We start from the raw sequence: 19,709 nt of genomic DNA on the forward strand, positions 1-19,709 counted from the left end.
TACAGATCTTTGATCGGCTTTTCGAAGTACAGAACTTCAATATTGCAAGAAACAATACGTTCATATTGCCAAATTTGTTCCACTGGAAGCTTTTCGACTGGCTCTCTACAGCAGTGAACGCCAGTAATGAGGTTAACCAAGTTCGAAAGATAGAAAGATTTTGTCGTTGTGACGTCGCGAACGGCAGTAATCAGCGCACGGCTACAGTACAGCACACACAAAATCAGCTGTAAAACAGCCGAATGGCAGAACAGCATTCTTTCTATATTTCGAACTTGGTTAACCTCGTTTACTGGCGTTCACTGCTGAAGAGAGCCAATCGGAAACCTTCCAGTGGAATAAATTTGGCAATATGAACGAATGGTTTGCTGCAAGATCTTTGATCGCTAACATTGAATTTCGTACTGCACCCAGTTAATAACTTTAACATGAATGCATTCCGAACAAAGCAATCGCTATTATATGACGTTCATGTGTGGTTGTTGGTCACAACACTGAACAGTATCATCCTTTATGATACGATCAAGAGATATTCTAACGATTTAATATTTTAGCTCTCAAACAGAAGTATATTTTGGTAATCCCTTTGTCGAAAAAGCTTTAGAGCATCTTGTACAAAAATGTACAAAAAGCTCTAGCTCTCAAAAGTGGTACGTGCCTCTTAGATTACGACACGCTGTGCTCTGCTGAACACAATACTTGGTTCGAAACAACATTCCGTGGAGAATACTCCGATCTGGCGCGACGAGAGTTTTTAATGGGGAAATGTCGATCTTAAACTGAGCGCAATCCATTTTACATGAATTATAATAAACCACTGCATTCGTGGAAGCACGTTGCAAACATCCCCAAAGCGTGATAACTAAGGCAAGTTTTTTTGTTGCACTATATTCGCGAGAAAGTTGCATTTAATTTTGACAAAAGTTGCTGTAAAAAGTTGCATTTATAAATTTTGTTAAATTATGAAATACTCGAAAGGTTCCGTTGTATAACCTAGTTCCTGCAGGGCTGTCAAATCCGTTACTTCGCCATTTAATGGTATGACGCAACCGCCAAAAATTACATTTTCCCGACACACAGCAAGAAAATTACGCAATGCCGGAATAATTTTCCCTAAAAAAAAACAGCATAGCGATAACCCCCTCGTCCTAAAAGATGTCGAATAACATACCGCAAACCTCTTAGGTCTGCATACTTGACCCAAGGCATTACAGAAAACGCACTCTCGGCGAAGTTAACAAAATCCATAGCCTGAAAAAAGGGACCCAAAGTAAATGTAATTTCGGCGGTCTCGCCTGGGCGCTCGTGAAATGGGAAACTAATTCAAATTTAAACGTCAGAATTATTAAATCGCTCTATCTACATATAGTTCGGGCACGGTCGTGCTTGGCAGGGGCAGTTGAACTTTTTGCTTACTAGCCATATTGTGTCATAGATAACAGTGAGATGCCGCTAACCCATCATATAGCTCTTTGTTATGCAAAACAAAGAGAATAGAACCACGATAGAGTTAGTTTATAGCATGTTTTTAAATCACTACTTTACATTTTTACGCAATATTTGATGAAACTTGCAGTAAAAATTGGCGTGAAAAATAGAGAATAGTTGCAAAAAGTTGCGCCATCAAATCTCTCCAAACAGCTTAAAGCATCATAGTACATAGATTCTGAGTATCTAGGAAGCTATCGGGAGCTGTAAAAATAAGTTGCAAAAGTTGAAAAAACTTGCCCTAGTTATAACGTAAGAAACAACGTAACAACACTGGTACGTAAGTAAGATTTACAACTAATCATAAACATGCCAGTCAATCTCATTACGGATTACACCGTGTAACACGATTTTTGTTCCCGGGTTCTAATTGATATTTCCTGATCACTCTAACCTAGAAACTTCTAAAAATCAACATAGTTCATTCCAAACTTTGATTTTGTGGTTAGGAGAGTGATTTTTTGAATTTGTTAGTATGTGCAATATTTTGCATGGATATACTGATTTACGCTATAGGAAATTAATATTTACCAAACTGTCTTCGATCGCTGGTACATGGTACTTGGGAATTTGCTCATAACTGTATTAACTGTATCCGAAACAATGTTAAATCCACAACTAAATAAATATTTCTGGATAAATCAATTAATGTATAAAATCAGTTAAAATGGTATTTTTTTGCTGGATTTCAACCTATATAACACGATTTTTGTTTCCAGCTTTTAATTGATATTTCCTGATCAATCTCACCTAGAAACTTCCAAAAATCCATATAGTTTATTTCAAATATTGATTTCGTGGTTAGGAGAGTAATGTTTTGCGTGATATTCATTGGTACTCTATATCACTTCTGTGCGTTAAGGCCCAGACATAATCTCCCATCATGCTTTCATTATATTGCCCTTGGTATCTCATTTCAAAATCTTTTATGTCTTGATGCAATCGCTCACCTTGTTCTTCTGAATAAGCTCCCATAATATCTTTAGACTCGTCCGTGAGCATCAAGCATATGTAGTTCCATGGACATTCTGCACCCCATGTTTCGGTACGACTTTAACAAATTGGCAGCGAGTTCGGCATCGTTACATTCCTTGTTATTGCCCAAGAACCCATTCCCCACATCTGCAAAGCTATCCCAAGCATCATAAGCATTTGGATCAAATCATTCGACTTGAGATTATTTTTAATTTGTGGGCCAATAAAAACACAAACTTTTACTTTAGCTTCTGATAGTTCAGGAAACAAGTTCTGGAGAAACTGGAATGCGTCAACACCTTTATCCAATGCTTTCACAAATTTCTTTATATGGTCAAGTTTTATGTGAACGGGACGCATAAGCAATTTGTTTGGGTTGGTCAACGAGTTTGCTTTAATTTTTTCTCTCCAACAACAAATTCGTTCCGTTTTGGCCATATTTGCTTTTTGTAGTGTTCTGTGGTGGCCCTACTATCCCAACGGCAAAGGTGCCAAGGATACTTGGTGAACCCGCCTTGCATACCAATCAAAAACGCTGCCATTTTTAAGTCCCCAATTATTTCCGAGTAATGTTTAAAAAAATCAGAAAATTATTAAGTGCAAATCATAAAATATCAAAACCTCAAAATTAAACCCTGCAAACAGAAATATATATAAAATGGAAAATATCACAGAGTATATTAACATTTAAAAGTGATTAATATCCATCTTGGATGCTCTTTAGCCATATTTTTTATTTCTTTTTTCAAAATAATGCGATTTTAGAATTTCATTCTTTAAACCACAAAAGCAAAGTTTATATCGAATGAAGTTGATTTTTGACGTTTACTGGACCTAAGCAATCGGGAAAAATGGATTCGAACCTGGGAACAAAATAAAATTTTGTTACATTGTGTTATTGATGATACGGTAAACATGACGAATCGTATACTCAAGCAAATTTGTCTGCATCTTCAACATACCAAACAGGTAGGCATTGACGTAGTTGGATACTTAGTCGCACAGGCTTTTGTTCAAATAAAATTGCGGATTACCTTTCGCGGACAGCAAGTTCGCATTACCCGCCTCTTCGGTAATCTACGATCCAGTTTTCTTAGAAAAGAAATGAAATTCGGAAAATCGTCCGCACCCGTTATGCCATTCAATATAGGGGAGATGATCATATCATGTGTCGACTTCGTTCCGGTCACTGCAGGCTGAAATAATATTTATCAAGCTTTGATGCATTGTATATAGATTCGTCTTCGTGAGATATCGCTTACGTTCTTGATGGTGTTGATCCTTTTCTTGTAACATGTTCTAAATACGCCCGTCATTGACAGATACTAAAACAGCATTGTGAGAGATCAAATATCCCCCCGCACAAGTATAAATTATTTGTAATTGCGCTCACCATCTGTCGATCGCCATTGAATACTCGGATTCGTGTAATATAATTTTCTGGCTAATTTATGATTTCGATAGGTATTAGTCTCCTGTCGGTTTAACTGTTGAGATATACAAGCTACAGGTGCAACTGGGGCATTGCTCCACCTAAAATGTTGTACTATAACGTAGTTTACCATTCATTGACGCATAGCTAACAATATATAGAGAAATTGCGGCAAAGACGCGATATCTTCTGCGTTTTCACCATGATGAGTCCTGAAACTTGGTATATTATGTCGTGATGGTGGTATCTAACACTGCCTCAAGTTGAATGGTTGCTACTCAAGGATTAGGGCAGTAATTTCGCTCACAAAGTCTAGTATCGGCTGATCCGTCGTACACCGAAAACAGATTTTACTCATAAGTCGGTATTAGGCTCGCCATACCGAGAACAGTTATTACATTTGGCACGGCACATTTTGATTTCAATATAGAACGATGTGCCAAGTTTCAAGGTTGACACTGAATTATTTATGTAGTATTTTCATGTCCGAAGTCCAGTGTGAGCTGATCCGTCATATATCGGAAACAGATTTACGCAAAAGTCAGGATTGGTCTCTATTGATTTTAACGATGTGTCGTACCGAGATCGGTCATGAGATGAGAGAACGTATTTCATAAATCAACATATGAAGTTTACCATTTTGGGGCAGACATATTACGCGTAATATTATTCTTCGCGCGATTTCTTGGTTTTAATGTTGGTGCTCATCGGCGAGGCCAGGGGTCAAAGGAGCCATGCCCCCTTCTACCTGGAAACGTACGTAAATTAATATAAGGTGAAGTATTTTGACCAGGCACATTCAGCCTGAAATCTTCGATCGCGCATCTCGCGATAGTGTCCAGTAGATTTTTAAATTGTTGTGTACCCGCCTACCGATAAAGATAAATGAAAAATAGGCTGAAATAAAAAAACGCATTATATACCAACTTCAATATAACATTATAACTGAATTCGTCATAGCCTACTTCACGGGAACTTACCAAACGAGGACGACTTCGATACGGACGAAGACTACAACGCTTGCTTAAAAGAACTGCAGCAAGTGGTTATGGTGATATGAAATTTGAAATTATTTGAACACCATGTTTCGTAGGTAAGGCGATCGAAATAATGTGTTTTCCCGTTACCTATTCCGACATGTAACGCGAATGGCTTATGACCGTAATTATTTCGGTTCGAAAACAGTCCGTGCATTTGTGAATAGCATGTTTAAATGAGATAGATGATGAGGCCAGTAGATATCGATGGAATGGCTTCGTCCGCAATGAGGTAATGACCCTTCGGGTGCCCAAGACCCGAGTTTGTTGGGGATGACGAAGCCGAGCGACATGATCATTGAACACTGAACAGTCTTGTCGCCCATCTTCAAATAAGAATTTATTGAGAGATCCAACAAATGCGTAGGTTATATTTTGAATCAGCAATCAGTAGTCGTCAAATGGCCGCGTGAGGTCAAAATCGCTGCAACACTCGAAAATATACTGATTGGCCCCAAATGATTTCTCATGTCTCAGAGTTCGTTCTGTAGTGTGTTAAATGTTTGTGAATCTGTACTTGCGCGCATATTATCTTAATAATTTTGTTCCTTCGAGTGGTAAATTAGGGTTACTATATTTCGGGATTCGGAAAGGAGGACGCTTTTTACGAATCACAAAAGTTACATCACCGATCTAGAAAGCCCACGTTGTCATAAAAATGCTGCGGTTTTGGCTTAAAAAGATCAACTCTCAAAGGACCCACTTTGAACATCCACATTACAGATTTCGCATCATTTATGGATTTCTGGAGGACATATGTTAACCCTAGGTAAATGCTCTAAACCAGTGGTTCTCAACCTTTTTGCTCCAGGGTCCACTTTACAAAATTGCTGAGTCTGGCGCCCCCTATTTTAAGGACTGTATAGTAAAAAACAATGGGTAAGTGGTCGAAGCCCGGTTTCGGGTTGGACTGTTATAACAACCATCGGGTAACGCCTACGGGCTCATAGCATTTGGTTCGAGATCGATGTATCCCAAATTCTCCTCGGTGATTGGCAATACGGGGAAGTAAATTGTATTGGGTTTTGTTTTATTGCTTTGTGTGACTACTAAATGAATTGAGAATGTGGTAGAGATTTTTGCTCATGCTAAATTTAATACGTCATCAAGCAGTATCATCCTTCATGATGCGATGAAGCAATATTCTGACGATTCAATTTTGTAGCTCTCAAATACAAAAATGTTTAGTTGATCATTTTGGCCGAAAATCTTCAGAATATCTTTAATGTACAAGGGGCACCACTCTCAAACGTTGTACAGTACAGTGCCTTTTCGATTTCGACACGCAGTGCATGCGCTGCAGGATACAATACTTAGTTCAAAACATTTTGTGGAAAATAACCCGAGCGATCAGTATAAGCGTCAGTTTAATAAGATTTTCTTCATTTCAGAACACCACAAAACTACGATACAATGATAAAATAGGAAGGTGTCGAAACGAGTTGGAGTAGCTAGCGTGACGGGAGGGTTTTAACGGAGAATTGGTGATCCAAAAGTACGCCACATTCAGTTTACTTGAATTAACATACACCACTGCATTCATGGAAACATCATCGGTGGATATTTCGCGATGAGTGCAACGAAAAACGTTGTAATTTGACAGATTTTGTTCAATGTTAGTTTAGAATGAGGAGAACCCATGTATATAAAAAAACTATTGTTCTACTATATAATCATATGTCCTTACTACACCATCTGTTGCGAGGTCATTTTTTTCACTGCCCCCATACCGCCCCCTGAGCCCAGCGCCCCCCTTTCTCCCCTGACTGTTTCCGCCCCGTTTAAAATCCTAATCGCTCCTGGGGGGCGCTGGAGACTAGGTTACGAACCACTACTCTAAACTATTTTGTAAAAATAATTATGACTTTGGTATAACGACCGCTCCTTCAAGTCCGTGACGCACCTAATCTTGCAGCATCACTCTCTTTTCCACTAATATTAATAGTAATAATATTATTATTAAAAGTGCACTGCAGCTATTAGATCTTGTCGGTATATAGTGGCATTGATGTGTTGACAAACATATAAAGGGTGATTATTTGTGACGAGGGATTGGATTGCGTTGTCATGTCGTGTTGTGTTTGTATCTGATGTAAATGTTTGAAAATCATCCTGACTGACAAACAACTTGCATACACAGCGTAGGCCACTCGGTAATGGTTCCAATGCTTGCTCGGAATAATTTCCACTAACTTCTCTCTAACATTACCGTATTTTTATTCGCAAACGTCGGTATGGAGTCATTAGAGCTTCTTCTGATGCTTATTTCCTTGGAATGTACCCAGGTACTAGAACCAAACGCAGCATGCATAAACAACAGTTAGCGATTATTCTATTACACATTACTATTCTGGTGTACAGGGCTCTAAATATGATTTGATCTCAAATTAATGTCAGTTGAGTGAATAACAATTTGCCACCAGTCATTCTCCGCAGAAAGCCACATAAGACTATTGAAACTGAAATATTTTCACAAAGGCACTATATTCGAATCCAACTATTTTTCTGTTGTACCCTTGCAGGTCACGTGACATCGCCTCTAAACCCTTTGTGAATTACTTCACTGTTACACTTTCTCAACACGATCGAGACGGAGAAGGAATCTTAGAGAGTTGTCGGCCGATATTATATTATATATTATATAATTATTATATATTATTAATATGTGATAATTGTGTCGAGGAACCACGGAAATGACGAACTATCCTTATATATAGGCCTATTAAATCTGATTTCTGCTTCACTGTTATACTACCATACTCTTGACTTGGAATTTTCGCTTCAAACAATGCTTCAGGACTTTATAAAGTTAAATGTCTGTGAAATAGCCTTCTCTTGCAACGTCGAAGATAACCTCTGGCATATGGGAAGTTAGACCGCTGTCTTAATATTTGTGATTATCCCAATTTCCAGATACGTTAGCATTACCAGATGCGGCGACGTAAAATACAGAGACCATATTCGCATTGGGACATATCCACGCAACAATGATAGCCCCGACGCAGGATACTTCGAGAGTCACTGTTGGTAACATTGATCGATCTCGCCGATACGGTCATTGTCACAGTCAGTACGAGATGATCATTGCAGACATGGGGTAATCGCGATTAGTAATCGTAATCGATTACGACGATTACAACATTTTAAAGTATAATCGTAATCGCAATCGATTACATTCGAAAAAATTCCGAAGTAATAGTAATCGTAATCGACTACTTCACATATCTAATCGATTTATTTGTGAAAGAACGAATACTTTTTATTTGTACAAGGACTATATGACATAAACTGAACATTCGCGAACAAGGAAGAGGTATTATACCAGGTTCAGTGGTTGCACAAAAGTCTGATTTTCAAACGACACTGCTCATTATTACGACAGAAGCATTAGATTTACTCACCATTGCGTAAGAAGTATCCACACATTGTAAATAGATAAACGATGTAATAGTGTGATTGCAATGTTGTATATCAGGTTATCAATACACTCCAGACTCCACTACCTCGCAGCAGGATAATAATCACCACTCTGCCTATAGTTTCAAATAGTAACTTATGCATTGATGTCTGGTTATATTATTATAGTTAGCCTACATGCAGCTCGACCGTTGTTGCTTGGCGGGAAGCAGACCTATGATTTGAAATTTTGTACTCGTCAAATGAAATAAACATTGCTATTTCTACAATGAAGCATTAAAAACCAACAGCTGCTGATATATATCATAACCGAGCCGCTGTTTGCCGTTTCTCGTAATGGAAGCTTACATTATCTGTATTAGGTGGAAGGCAGAATTTTGTGTTCATTTTATCCTTTTTTCATATGACTCTACCTGAAACGGGCGCCAATCGTTATTTCGCAATTCTATACTAAAACTTTGAACCTGTCGCCGTAGCCATCCGCTTATACACCATGCTAGCTTGGGTTGTAGCTAGAATCAGAAAAAAAAACAGCAATTCAGTCCCCCACTCCAAACGTTGGTCTTGGGCCTCATAGGGTGGTCAATTTTCAGGTTGACAATTGAATTTCGTCAGAATATTGGCAATTGCATTATATTACTATTCATTTTTAATCCTCCGCAACTCCCGGTGGTCAGATTTACCGGTAGAGCTGGGGGCACGTAATTCATTATTATAACGTCTGCTATGTTTTGCTTTATTGTATGTTGTTAATTCGTGACCTCCGATCTGTTATATAATCAAAATATATTGCAGTCACCCAAACGTAGCAGACTAAATCTTTCGTGAGACGCACACACAAACTGTCATGTCTTCATTCCTCTGTGGGTGCCCCGGTGGCATTTGTATTGTGGGGCTCAGATTGGAAAGACATGACTATTCGTCACGCCCATCCAGCGCGGCCATTGACAATGGACATATACCCATACTGCCGCACCCCAAACCCCCCAATTGGGGGGGGCGAGCTCGAAGGGGCCCCCAAATTTTTTGGTGAATTAGCATAAATTATAGAGTATTTTTTGAAACTTTATGCAACATTTTCACAAATTTTTCGCGCTGCGTGCGATTTCAAGTTGCCAAATGTTATGATTATTGGGTACTCTTACCCCAGTGAAAAATACACACGATTTATAGAAATGGGCATATCGGCGTTGGCCATTACCGCGCCGCGACGCACCAAGACATGTACAGTTTTGGGTCATGTAACACGCGACTCCAAGAAGCATGCCAGAACGATCGGCAGCGAGAAACCTCGGCCCTTATGGTGACCGAAAACTTCGTTATATAGGCTATAGGCTACGAAATACATATATGTTTATTTGTCCGTAGTCGCCTAAATGACTGGCGCCGAATGTTCCTGTCTTGGTAATCTGAACCTCATAGGACAGATACCATCCCGCAGCAAAAAATTAGATGCCAGTGAGAAATACCAATTTGAAATCGTGTGATCTTTTAGTTTAGTAGGCTACGTTTGGGCGATTCTATCTTTTTTGATATAGCAGACAGGAGGTCACGAAATAACATCATGTAACGAAGTCATACCAATGAGTCCGCCCGTCAGAAGATGTTTAATTATTATTTACGGGCTCTACAGTTTCAAAGACATATCACTCAGCTCTACCTGTAAATCTGATTTCGTGAGTAGAGAGGACAAGAAATTGATAAAAATATATATGCAATTCCCGATCTTATTGACCGATTTTATCATCAAATATAAAAAATTTTCGTGCGTAGCGCTGGCTAACTGAACTGTTCAACTGTAATTACGTGACAAACGCGAACAACGTGATTGGGGGGTCGGTTTATCACCCTATGGGAGCCCAAGACTCAAGTTTTTCAGGGGCCTGACGAAGTGACGTTGTTTCGTTCCTGCCAACGGGTATACACCCGGAGATGTTTAATTATTATTGAGGGGTCCTACCTTTTCAAGTACACTTTACTCAGCTCTACCGGTAAATCAGATTACGGGAGCAGGGAGAGGATAAAAATTGATAGCAATATATAAGTAATACCAACCATATTGACAGATTCAGTCATGAACCATAGAAATTTCTCTCGCTTCGCGCGATTAAGCAAGCAAAACGGACTCACTAAACGGACACCCAATGTATAAACAGCGTCATATTGACGGATTCAGTCGTGAATTACAAAATTTTCTCTCGCTTCGCGCGATTAGGCAAGCAAAACAGACTCACTAAACGGACAAGCAATGAAGAAACAGCGTACACCGTATATAAACAGCGTATAGTCGGAGGGGGGTCTGGGGGGCAAAGCTCCCAGAAGTTATGTTTCCCACCCTATGGGGGTGCCCGAGACCAACGTTTTGGGGGGGCCTGACGAAGTGCTGTTACGGCCCTGCACATACCCACAGTTTCGGCCTCGGTAGCACACTTCGTGGAGTCGCATGTTGGCCGAAACTGCATATGTCTTTTGGTGTCTCGTGGTGCGGTAATGACCGACACCGCAATGCCTATACCTATAACTTAAACATGCTTTTTTTTGTGAGAGACACGTTCGCATTTCAAAATCAAGTTATCTAAAGACATTGAATCGCGAAGCTGGGAGAAATTTTTCACGTTAATTAAATCTCTCGAAAATATTCTGTAATTTACGAAATACTTTTGAGTCCCCTTCGAGCTCGCTCCCCACCCTATTCGGGAGTTTGGGGTGCGGCAGTTACAGACCTGGCAAGAATGCAAATCGGCGGGTGCGATAAATAGTCCCCTATAAAGTTGGGCATTGGGTACATTATGACGTAACAGGTAAATGGCGTATTATGAATATAGAAAGTTGTTATCTCATTATGCCGTTTATGCCTTTTCGTATTGTCTTACAATATATCTTCTAACATTAGTTCTAAGAAACAAAATAAATGTAATCGTGAGCAATCGTGATTTCTTTTCCAATGTAATCGTAATCGTAATCGACTACTTCCTGATTTAGCTGTAATCGTAATCGTAATCGTAATCGCGTGATTCAGAAGCAATCGTAATCGCAATCGATTACATTCATGAAGTAATCACCCCATGTCTGGATCATTGTGCTGCGGCGCTCCGATCGTGGAGAACAATGGGTTTTAGTGCCCTAAGCAAATTATAATTGATATCTTCGGAATCAATTATACAGTATCTTTCGTTGAGACTACTCATGATTGGTATCTCGTCTATCATTACCGATACTTCATAAATATAGGGACATTAAAACTGTCTTTGATCTGTTTGCATTAGCATATGTTAACAGCAGTGGCAACATTTAGTATAGGCTTGACTTATCACCGAAGCAAAGTTGTAAAGAAGTGAGTTGAGTATGACTTGTGACTGAACACCTGACCCCATGACTCGGACTCGACACTTTGCGCCGTGACTTGGACTCGGCCTTGACCCGGTGGTGATTTCATAACTCGACTTGAGTCAAAAGTATGAAAGTGCAATTGACTTATGACCCGGATCTCCGTAGCTTGCTGGTTACCACCTTCCAAACTATTTACAATTCATTTTCTGCCTCGACCTCGTCAGGAAAGTGCAACAATTCTGTAGCGACGACAAGAAAGGGTATTACGTGCTATATTCGTACCCTATTCTGCTTTTTCTACGAAAAAGGTGCATGCTTATTTATGTATGTAGGCCTATTTATTGTTGGAAGAAGAAAAAGAGTGGCGCCTATCACCGTCAGGTCTTGTGCGCCACGACATTACTAAATTTTAATTTAGCAGCAATTCAAATATATCGATCACAACTTACTTTTATTTTACAGTACTATGTTTTAGTATCGGAAGTGCGCGACCGCGAAATAGTAAGCGAATACATCAACAGATATAACTAGTATAACTATCAGTACAAGCCATTCTAGAATGCCATGCCGTGCAAGTACGTTGTGGTTGTTTTAACTCGCAAACTGTGGTATCTCATTTTTCCATATAAAACCGAAATCAATTTCAACCAGGAATGCCATTGGGATATTTCGGAAAAATCAAGATGTGGACGTTAAAGAAAAACAGGAAAACCAATCAAGATATTGGCTTCATTGTATATAGGTCTCAATTCGCACTTATATCGCCCCACGTTCGCACACGAATGGACTCTCTCGACTGCAGCCAGTATCACTTGCGCCGGGCGTGTTTGCTGCTGATGCCGGTGAGAAGAAATCCATGCATCCTTCACCAGCTCCTCCGTTAGGTTGCTGTATATTGACAGCAGATGATCCCCAGGTAATGCCACTGGTCGGAACAACAACACCATCTTCAAACACCCAGGTGTCCTCTTCGTCAGTATCAGTTGCACCAACATGGTAGCGCGAGATACTGGCCGGTATGCCCAGTGCTGAAGCTGTTGCTGCGCTGAAACGACGTAATATGTTTTATGCGTTGGCTGCAATATGTCGTTCTGTCACAAACATATGAGTAGTTACAGTAGATTTTCCCCCAAATATACCACATGGTATGAGCCCGTACCTTAATTTGATCCCGAATATAACACACACATAGGCCTAAGATTGTTATAGCGTTAGTTCTTCGTGTGGTCATCGGGCGCGATTCAAGCTATTTCCTAGTGAAGTCTCAGCCCGACAAGACCGACCGGATTTCGAACTCTTAGTTACCTCTTGTTTTTATTACTGTGCTTAAAATATTGGGGGGTGCTAGACCTAGGCAATTTTCGAAAAGGAGCCTGAAGGATAAAAAGGCTAAGAACCACTGGTTTAAAGCATTCGGACAAAATCAGAAGTCAATTATTTATGACCTATAATTTATTGTATTATAATTCAATAGCTGTTGAAGTCAATGAGACATCTGTGGTCGATAAAATTTGTCAGCATATTCTTTGAACTCTGGCCGCATTTCGGCCGTTCAAACTAGTAGTCACATGGTTCTTAAACTCTATAGACCGCGACCAAAATCTGAGTTTTATCAGCATCTCGCGACTTAAGTTCCACACATCGAAATAAGGGTTTTGTAATGTTTGGATGCTACGTTGTTGATGACATGCATGAAATTGAGAAGGTGCAGACAACCAAATGTATACAACGCAGTTCTGTGAAACATGTAGGCCCCTATGACACGCGCGAAGTAAACTCGGGGTAGCCTGTATTATTTTCCTCACGAGCCGCATTTGCAATGCGGTGCTCAGGAATCAAGGAATGGACTATATTCGGTGCCGACAATTTCCACGACCGGACATGTGATATTGAAGATTCTGGCCAACCAGCATGTTGTTGGCCCAAGGTTTCATCACCGCCGATTTTTGTGGCAACGCACTTTGCTAGCCGCATATTGGTAAAACGTCAGGTGTCACGGCCCTGAAAGGGTCGTATCTGAAATGCATGTGTCTAATAGTACCGCTCCTGCACGTTTGGCACCTCCAGACTAAGCATCATAGCAGTCCCCGACTGTGTTGAGCGATATTTGGAATATAACGTTCTTCCACAATTGCGAATACAGTTGAATTCATTTCACTAAATTATGAGTGCCGGTATTCAAAAATATTATGGGGTCCAGCAGGTACGCCCTTGCTCATTCCCTCCCTCTTGGCTCTACCCTTCCAGAGCATTACCCGCGCAATTCAAAGCTTTTAAGAGAAGCCAATGTCAGACAAGTCTTACAAAATCAAACCAACTCGCGAAATGCAAAGGTCGGCACATCGTTATGATCATGTCACACTGTCAAAACGTATCTCGCTGGGGTATAAGTAGGCCTACCTAACACAGTGACTTGGAACATGGAGCCTACAAAAGTTCAGCTGATCATCGCGCTAAGCGCGGAGAATTCTTTGTTGTTGGAAGAAAGTCAGCAAAACTATCAAAAGACTGCCCTGGTGAGTTCGCGACCCAAATTTATACCCTTGGTGTTTGGTGGTTGCGGTATTCAGTGTGTTTGTCGACTGATATTGTCATTTACACAAGGCAAATTTTCTTCAGTTTTATTCCGTAGTTGCCGGCTGGTAGTACGGCCCATTTCTAGGCTTTTATGTGACACCGCTTGCACGGATGAAATAGCGATGGGGAGCCTTTGATAAACCCCCAACGCTTAGGTAGGAATTCTAAATTCGACCTCTGTCGGAGTCGAACCCGCAACCCATTGGTGTTGCAGCTGTGGAATTTGCCACTACGCTATCTCGCCACACATTTATACCTTCGTGACCCATATTTTGAGAAGCCCGGTCCATATTTAAGACTGCACCTGAACATCAGTTAGATCAGTGGTTCTCAACCTTTTTGGACATGCGCCCCCCTTGGCGATGGTGAAAATAATTGCGCCCCCTGAACCCCCCTCCCCTTGCAATTATAGTCATGTCGAAAAGAGCGCATCATCTAATACAGAGGTAGGCTACTTTTTTGCTAATCCCGGCCGTATTTCGATTACTTATGTAGCCTAAAGCTGCATTTCAGGGCATAGCCGTAAAGAAGTAACTGGACGAAAAATACCTATGTTAATCTGTCCAGTCCATATCCATTCCCGGTGAACTCCGGACTATTTTACTTTTTACAACGGCCTATTGTACGCGCCGTAATTGTGCGTGTCAATGTTAAGCATAGTTGCAGCGATTGCACATTGTCTCGCGGAGCGCAAAAAGTTTTAAGATTCTCGAATGACTTCCATAATTAATAGTAGCAGTATCACATTACTTTCAAATATTTATCCTTTCTCAACCCATGTGATCGGATGCACTGGTAGGGTTCATGGAGTGAGTGCTTTCAAAAAGTTAGGGCAAGTTATAAATGATAACGCATCTTCGGGTGGGCCAATTATTATTAGCCGCTTTGTTGCATGCTGATATTTCTTGACCTCCATCCGGATTGTCGATTGTATCGGTAGTGGAAATAGTGGAAATATATTGAAATCACCCAAATGTACCATAAACAAATTTTTATTGCGAGAAGCACACGATTCCGATTCCAGATCAGATTAAGAAGGGCGTTACTATGTAAAAATCCAAAAATGAAGCTATATGTTGAATTGCGCGGGGCGCGAAGAAAATTTCAAGATTAATTAAAATGTAACCAAAATTTGGGAGTAAATTCGTAATTTCAATTTGCATGTCGACGGCCGCCAACACATACTATTTGAATTAGGTGTCGACAGACGCACATACTCCTTTCTACGGCCACAGGTTGCCATCCCTGGTCTTATAGTATACATATGATGGTATGTCTTACGCTATGTTTGAATCCGCATTCCAGTTGTTGAGTCTATTACATTTCTGACAAATTTCCCCAAACTTGTTTGAAAATAGCAAAAAACATTGAACAGGACATCAAATTATTTCAAGGTATGTTGCACTGAGACTAATCCTAATGCTGGTAGTGACTACAGAGAGCACGGCGTCGTTCTGTACTGTCATGCTAAATTTGATAAGTTTTGGAATTGAATTAAATTGTGTTGATTTAGGGTAGCCTAATTGAGGGCGAAACCGGCCAACCTATATTGCATCTGAGTCTGTCTTAGGCAATGCAGTTCACCGGCTATTAACAACATCTACCCAGCTCACCGAGCTTTAGGCTACTGCCCAAGCTTTGAAGTAATGAATGATTACGTGTGGGAATTTCTCTAAGTCTAAATCTTCAAAGAATATAAAAATTTAGCTCAAAGAAGTTGAAATCAGCCTATACTCCGTTGAGCGCTACTGCTGGAGTTTGAATTTGGCGAGCTTTCTTGAATACGAAATAAGTTTCGTCTTCAACAATCGGCTTCTCAGAATGGTTGTGGAACACATGTTTAGTCAGAATTCATACAGACTTTGTCAACTTCTCCGGCCCCCTGAAAGCCTCCCGCGCCCCCCTAGGGAGACGCTCTGCCAAGGTTGAGAACCACTGAGTGATAGATTGAAACGCCGATTCGTATTGTTAATGTCTTTGTAGAAAATGTTATTTGCTCGCAATTGCATTTTGACTCGGACAGCGGGCCACTTATCATGTAAGAGTGGAAACCGTCCTAGGTCCACTCATAACTCATAATTATTGAACTATTTGATATTTGTCATTTGCCTCATGTATGTTTCGGTGTAAAATGTTATTGTATTTTCAATATGCGCATCAGTTCACCTGTGTAGTAACACCTTGCTTTTCGTTTAAATATGATGAAACAGGCAAAGTGCATGCTCGTTAAGTGCTTAGTTTTTTCATGTTGTCAGCGCCTTGCGGAGAGTGATCGGAAGTTGAAAAGCAGAGAAAAGGGTTCCCAGTGAAGAACTTGACAAGGCTCATCTGAGAACGTGAACGTCCAAATTTCTAAGGTTCACACACAGAGCGCGAACGCAAACCTCATGTTCACACCATCCCTACCTCGAACTGCACATCTTTGTGACTTAACTTAACTCGAGTCACCTTCAAAAATTGAGTGACTTGACCCGAGTCAAAATGTGCAATGACTCAACTTGACTTGTGACTGAACGGCAGTAGCCGGATCCCAACGCTGCACTACACACAGTACATGAGCATATTTACCCTAACGATCCAGCTAGCCCTGGTGGTCTGCGGGGTAGGACTGGACACTAGCGTCCACCGTCTCAAACTCCATACTGGAGAAGGGTCGGTTTATTACTTAGTTGACACCAGAGTTGGATCAATTGTAATTTGTAATTGTAATTGAATGTAATTAATTACATTTTTTAATGTAATTGTAATGTAATTGTAATTGAAGCATTTTTATTTTGTGTAATTGTAATTGTAATTGTAATTTGACAACAATTTTGCTCAATTACAATTTCAATTACATTAAATTGCTATTGAGACCTGACAAGCACAACATAAAACAATTGACTTATAATGCATTCTCTTTAAATGTCGACAAGGAATTTGGTGGATCCATTCGCGGAAGCCCTTGACTGCGCCCTTGCGGGCGAAGTTTTTTTTAATTTTTACCGCTATGCTGGCCTCGGCTGCCATTGTATAGAATTTTTAGATTACTAACCAACGGATGGATTCGCAACACGTGACTCACGATTGAATACGCCGAGAAGCGAACTGCTGAGCCGGCTAAAAGCAGCAGAATTGATATTCCCATAGCTGGCGATCCAAGCGTCGAAATTTGATATGTATGGTCCTAATCGAAAGCTAGTGTCGCACTGATTCCGCAATAAAAGTATATTTCCAGGCAACGGTACCATCCCAAAATAGTCGTGAAAGTCTGGGAATCGGCATTGTTCTGAACAATCACTGGGCGTAATTGGTAATTGTTGTGGTCATGCTGCTGCAGCGCTCTCACTTTTCAGAACAGTCGGCCTTAAACGGCTATTTTGGAGCAGTTACATTGCCCTGACGAGATTTTATTTTGTATTTTCGGAAATAGTACATCAATAGCTTACGATAAAGACCAGATGCATCAAAGTTGGACGCATGGATCGCCAGCTCTAGGACTACAAAGTTCGCTGCTTTTAACCGGCTCTGCAGTATGTTTGTCGGTGCATTCAACCGTGACTCACATCTTGCGCATCTATCAGTGGGTTGGCAATCTACAATACGATTTCAGATCACGATGCTGCATCGTTATTTCGTCTGGCTAACTAACCAGACCACTGGATATTATATAACGTCTTATCTGACAAAGCACGGTTTTGTTTTCACTCCTCATCCTAATTCCTACGTCCCTCGATAAAAATAATAATATATCTTTAATTATATACTATAGACGCAAATCCAACACGTGCATATATTATAATACTTTTTCAACGACATACTGCACCCTATCCTTAATCCCAACCCATAGGAAATTACGTAAATAACATTGTACATTTCCAATTACGTGAGCAATAATTACCGAGCATTCAAAACACGCTTATATTACGCCACAATGACATCTCACATAGCATACTATGTACGCACATAAACGCATTTATTACAACACAATCTGAACTAGACTTCAATTGTTGTTAAATACGACGGTACGGTTGTCAAGGAGCACGGTTGAATTTATGATTATTAAATTACATGTTCAACAACAGCAATTGTAATTGTAATTGTAATGTAATTGAAGCATGCAAGGAGTAATTGTAATTGTAATTTGATATTTTTAGCATGGAGTAATTGTAATTGTAATGTAATTGAAACATTCATGAAAGTAATTGTAATTGTAATTGTAATTGAACTGAAATAATGTAATTGATCCAACTCTGGTTGACACCACGGGTCGCAATATGACAGTACTATAATAATAAGAATAATAAGCAGCGTTTACACTTCCTACCAAGAAGACAGGCCGACCTTGCAGTCTCACAATCTGCTGACATTGTCAAAAGAAGGCATATTGAAATAGCAAATTTCTCAATGCAAGATGAAAATTCCACGTTCATAAACAATATTTACGAAATCATTGTATACTAGTCGAATTTTATTGCCTAATTCTTGGCCACAGGTTTGGATGTCCTGGAGAATACTCTGCTCTATCTCTATTTTATTGATGGGATTACAATCAGTTGCGCTGGTCACCGGGGTTGCGAAGGTTAATTTCCGTCGCATAAATCACACATACCTAACCAGAGTTCCGTCTCTCACTCCAACCGACGCCAAGATTGAGCGCTGGTCCAAGGTGTTGCAGAATTCAATAGCGCCGACGTGATCCTGCAGATCGGCTATATATATGTATTCGTAACCGTTTCCCGCTCGATGCCAGCCGTCGCTTGTTGTGTCAACTGAAAGTAGTCATCACACGATCATCGGATTGATCACTCTGACAGTCATTGAGGTCATTGACTTCAGTACGTCAGATACGAAAAAGCAGATCCACTAACGCAGGGCAGAACCAGTAGGGGGAGGTAAGGCCCAATGGTATACATCGCATATTTTTAAAAACCGGTATGAAGAATATACATCGCTTCGATGACTCAGTAGCGTCATATTAGTCGTAATCCCGATGTGGTTTGATTACTCCAGGGTCGCTTTATTTGCGAGAAAGTGATATGACGAGTCTCGTTTGTTTGTTTTGTGGTATTCATGGTGTTTTTCGACTACTATGGTCGTTTACACCAGGCCGATATTCTTCATTATTTTCCGTAACTGCCGATTTATAGCACGGCCCACCTCTAGGCTTTTTGTCAGACACCGCTTACACGGATTAAGTGACGAGGAGGAGCCTACGCAAACCTCCAACACTTAGATATCGGCATTCTGAAGTCGACCCGCACCCATTTGTGTTACGGCCGCGGATTATACCACTGCGCTATCTCGCCACACCCAGAGACGAGTCTCGTAATTCTGCTAACTGGCGTAAATTTACATCGCTAACTTTCAATTGCGTTTTGGGTGGGTAAAAGTCGGTCTGTATGCGGTTTTAGGTGCAAAATTGAAATTCTACAGTTTGGAGTGGCTTTTGCTTTGAAGATATAGGTGGGGAA

At 40.4% G+C, this 19,709-nt stretch overlaps 1 protein-coding gene across 1 annotated transcript; it reads right to left on the reverse strand.

Moving 5' to 3' along the window:
* Window positions 1-12,129: 12,129 nt before the first annotated feature.
* Window positions 12,130-19,503, reverse strand: LOC145443419 (uncharacterized). The gene is made up of 3 exons (XM_080321385.1): window positions 19,500-19,503; window positions 18,848-19,007; window positions 12,130-12,724 (listed from the first exon to the last, which is right to left on the reverse strand). Exons 1-3 carry the CDS (start codon window positions 19,501-19,503, stop codon window positions 12,436-12,438), a joined length of 453 nt encoding a protein of 150 aa, XP_080177511.1. The 3' UTR covers window positions 12,130-12,435.
* Window positions 19,504-19,709: the final 206 nt, after the last annotated feature.

Source organism: Botryllus schlosseri, chromosome 7 (genome assembly GCF_051294905.1).
Source record: "Botryllus schlosseri isolate E-star chromosome 7, Bs_hap1, whole genome shotgun sequence".
NCBI lineage: Eukaryota > Metazoa > Chordata > Ascidiacea > Stolidobranchia > Styelidae > Botryllus > Botryllus schlosseri.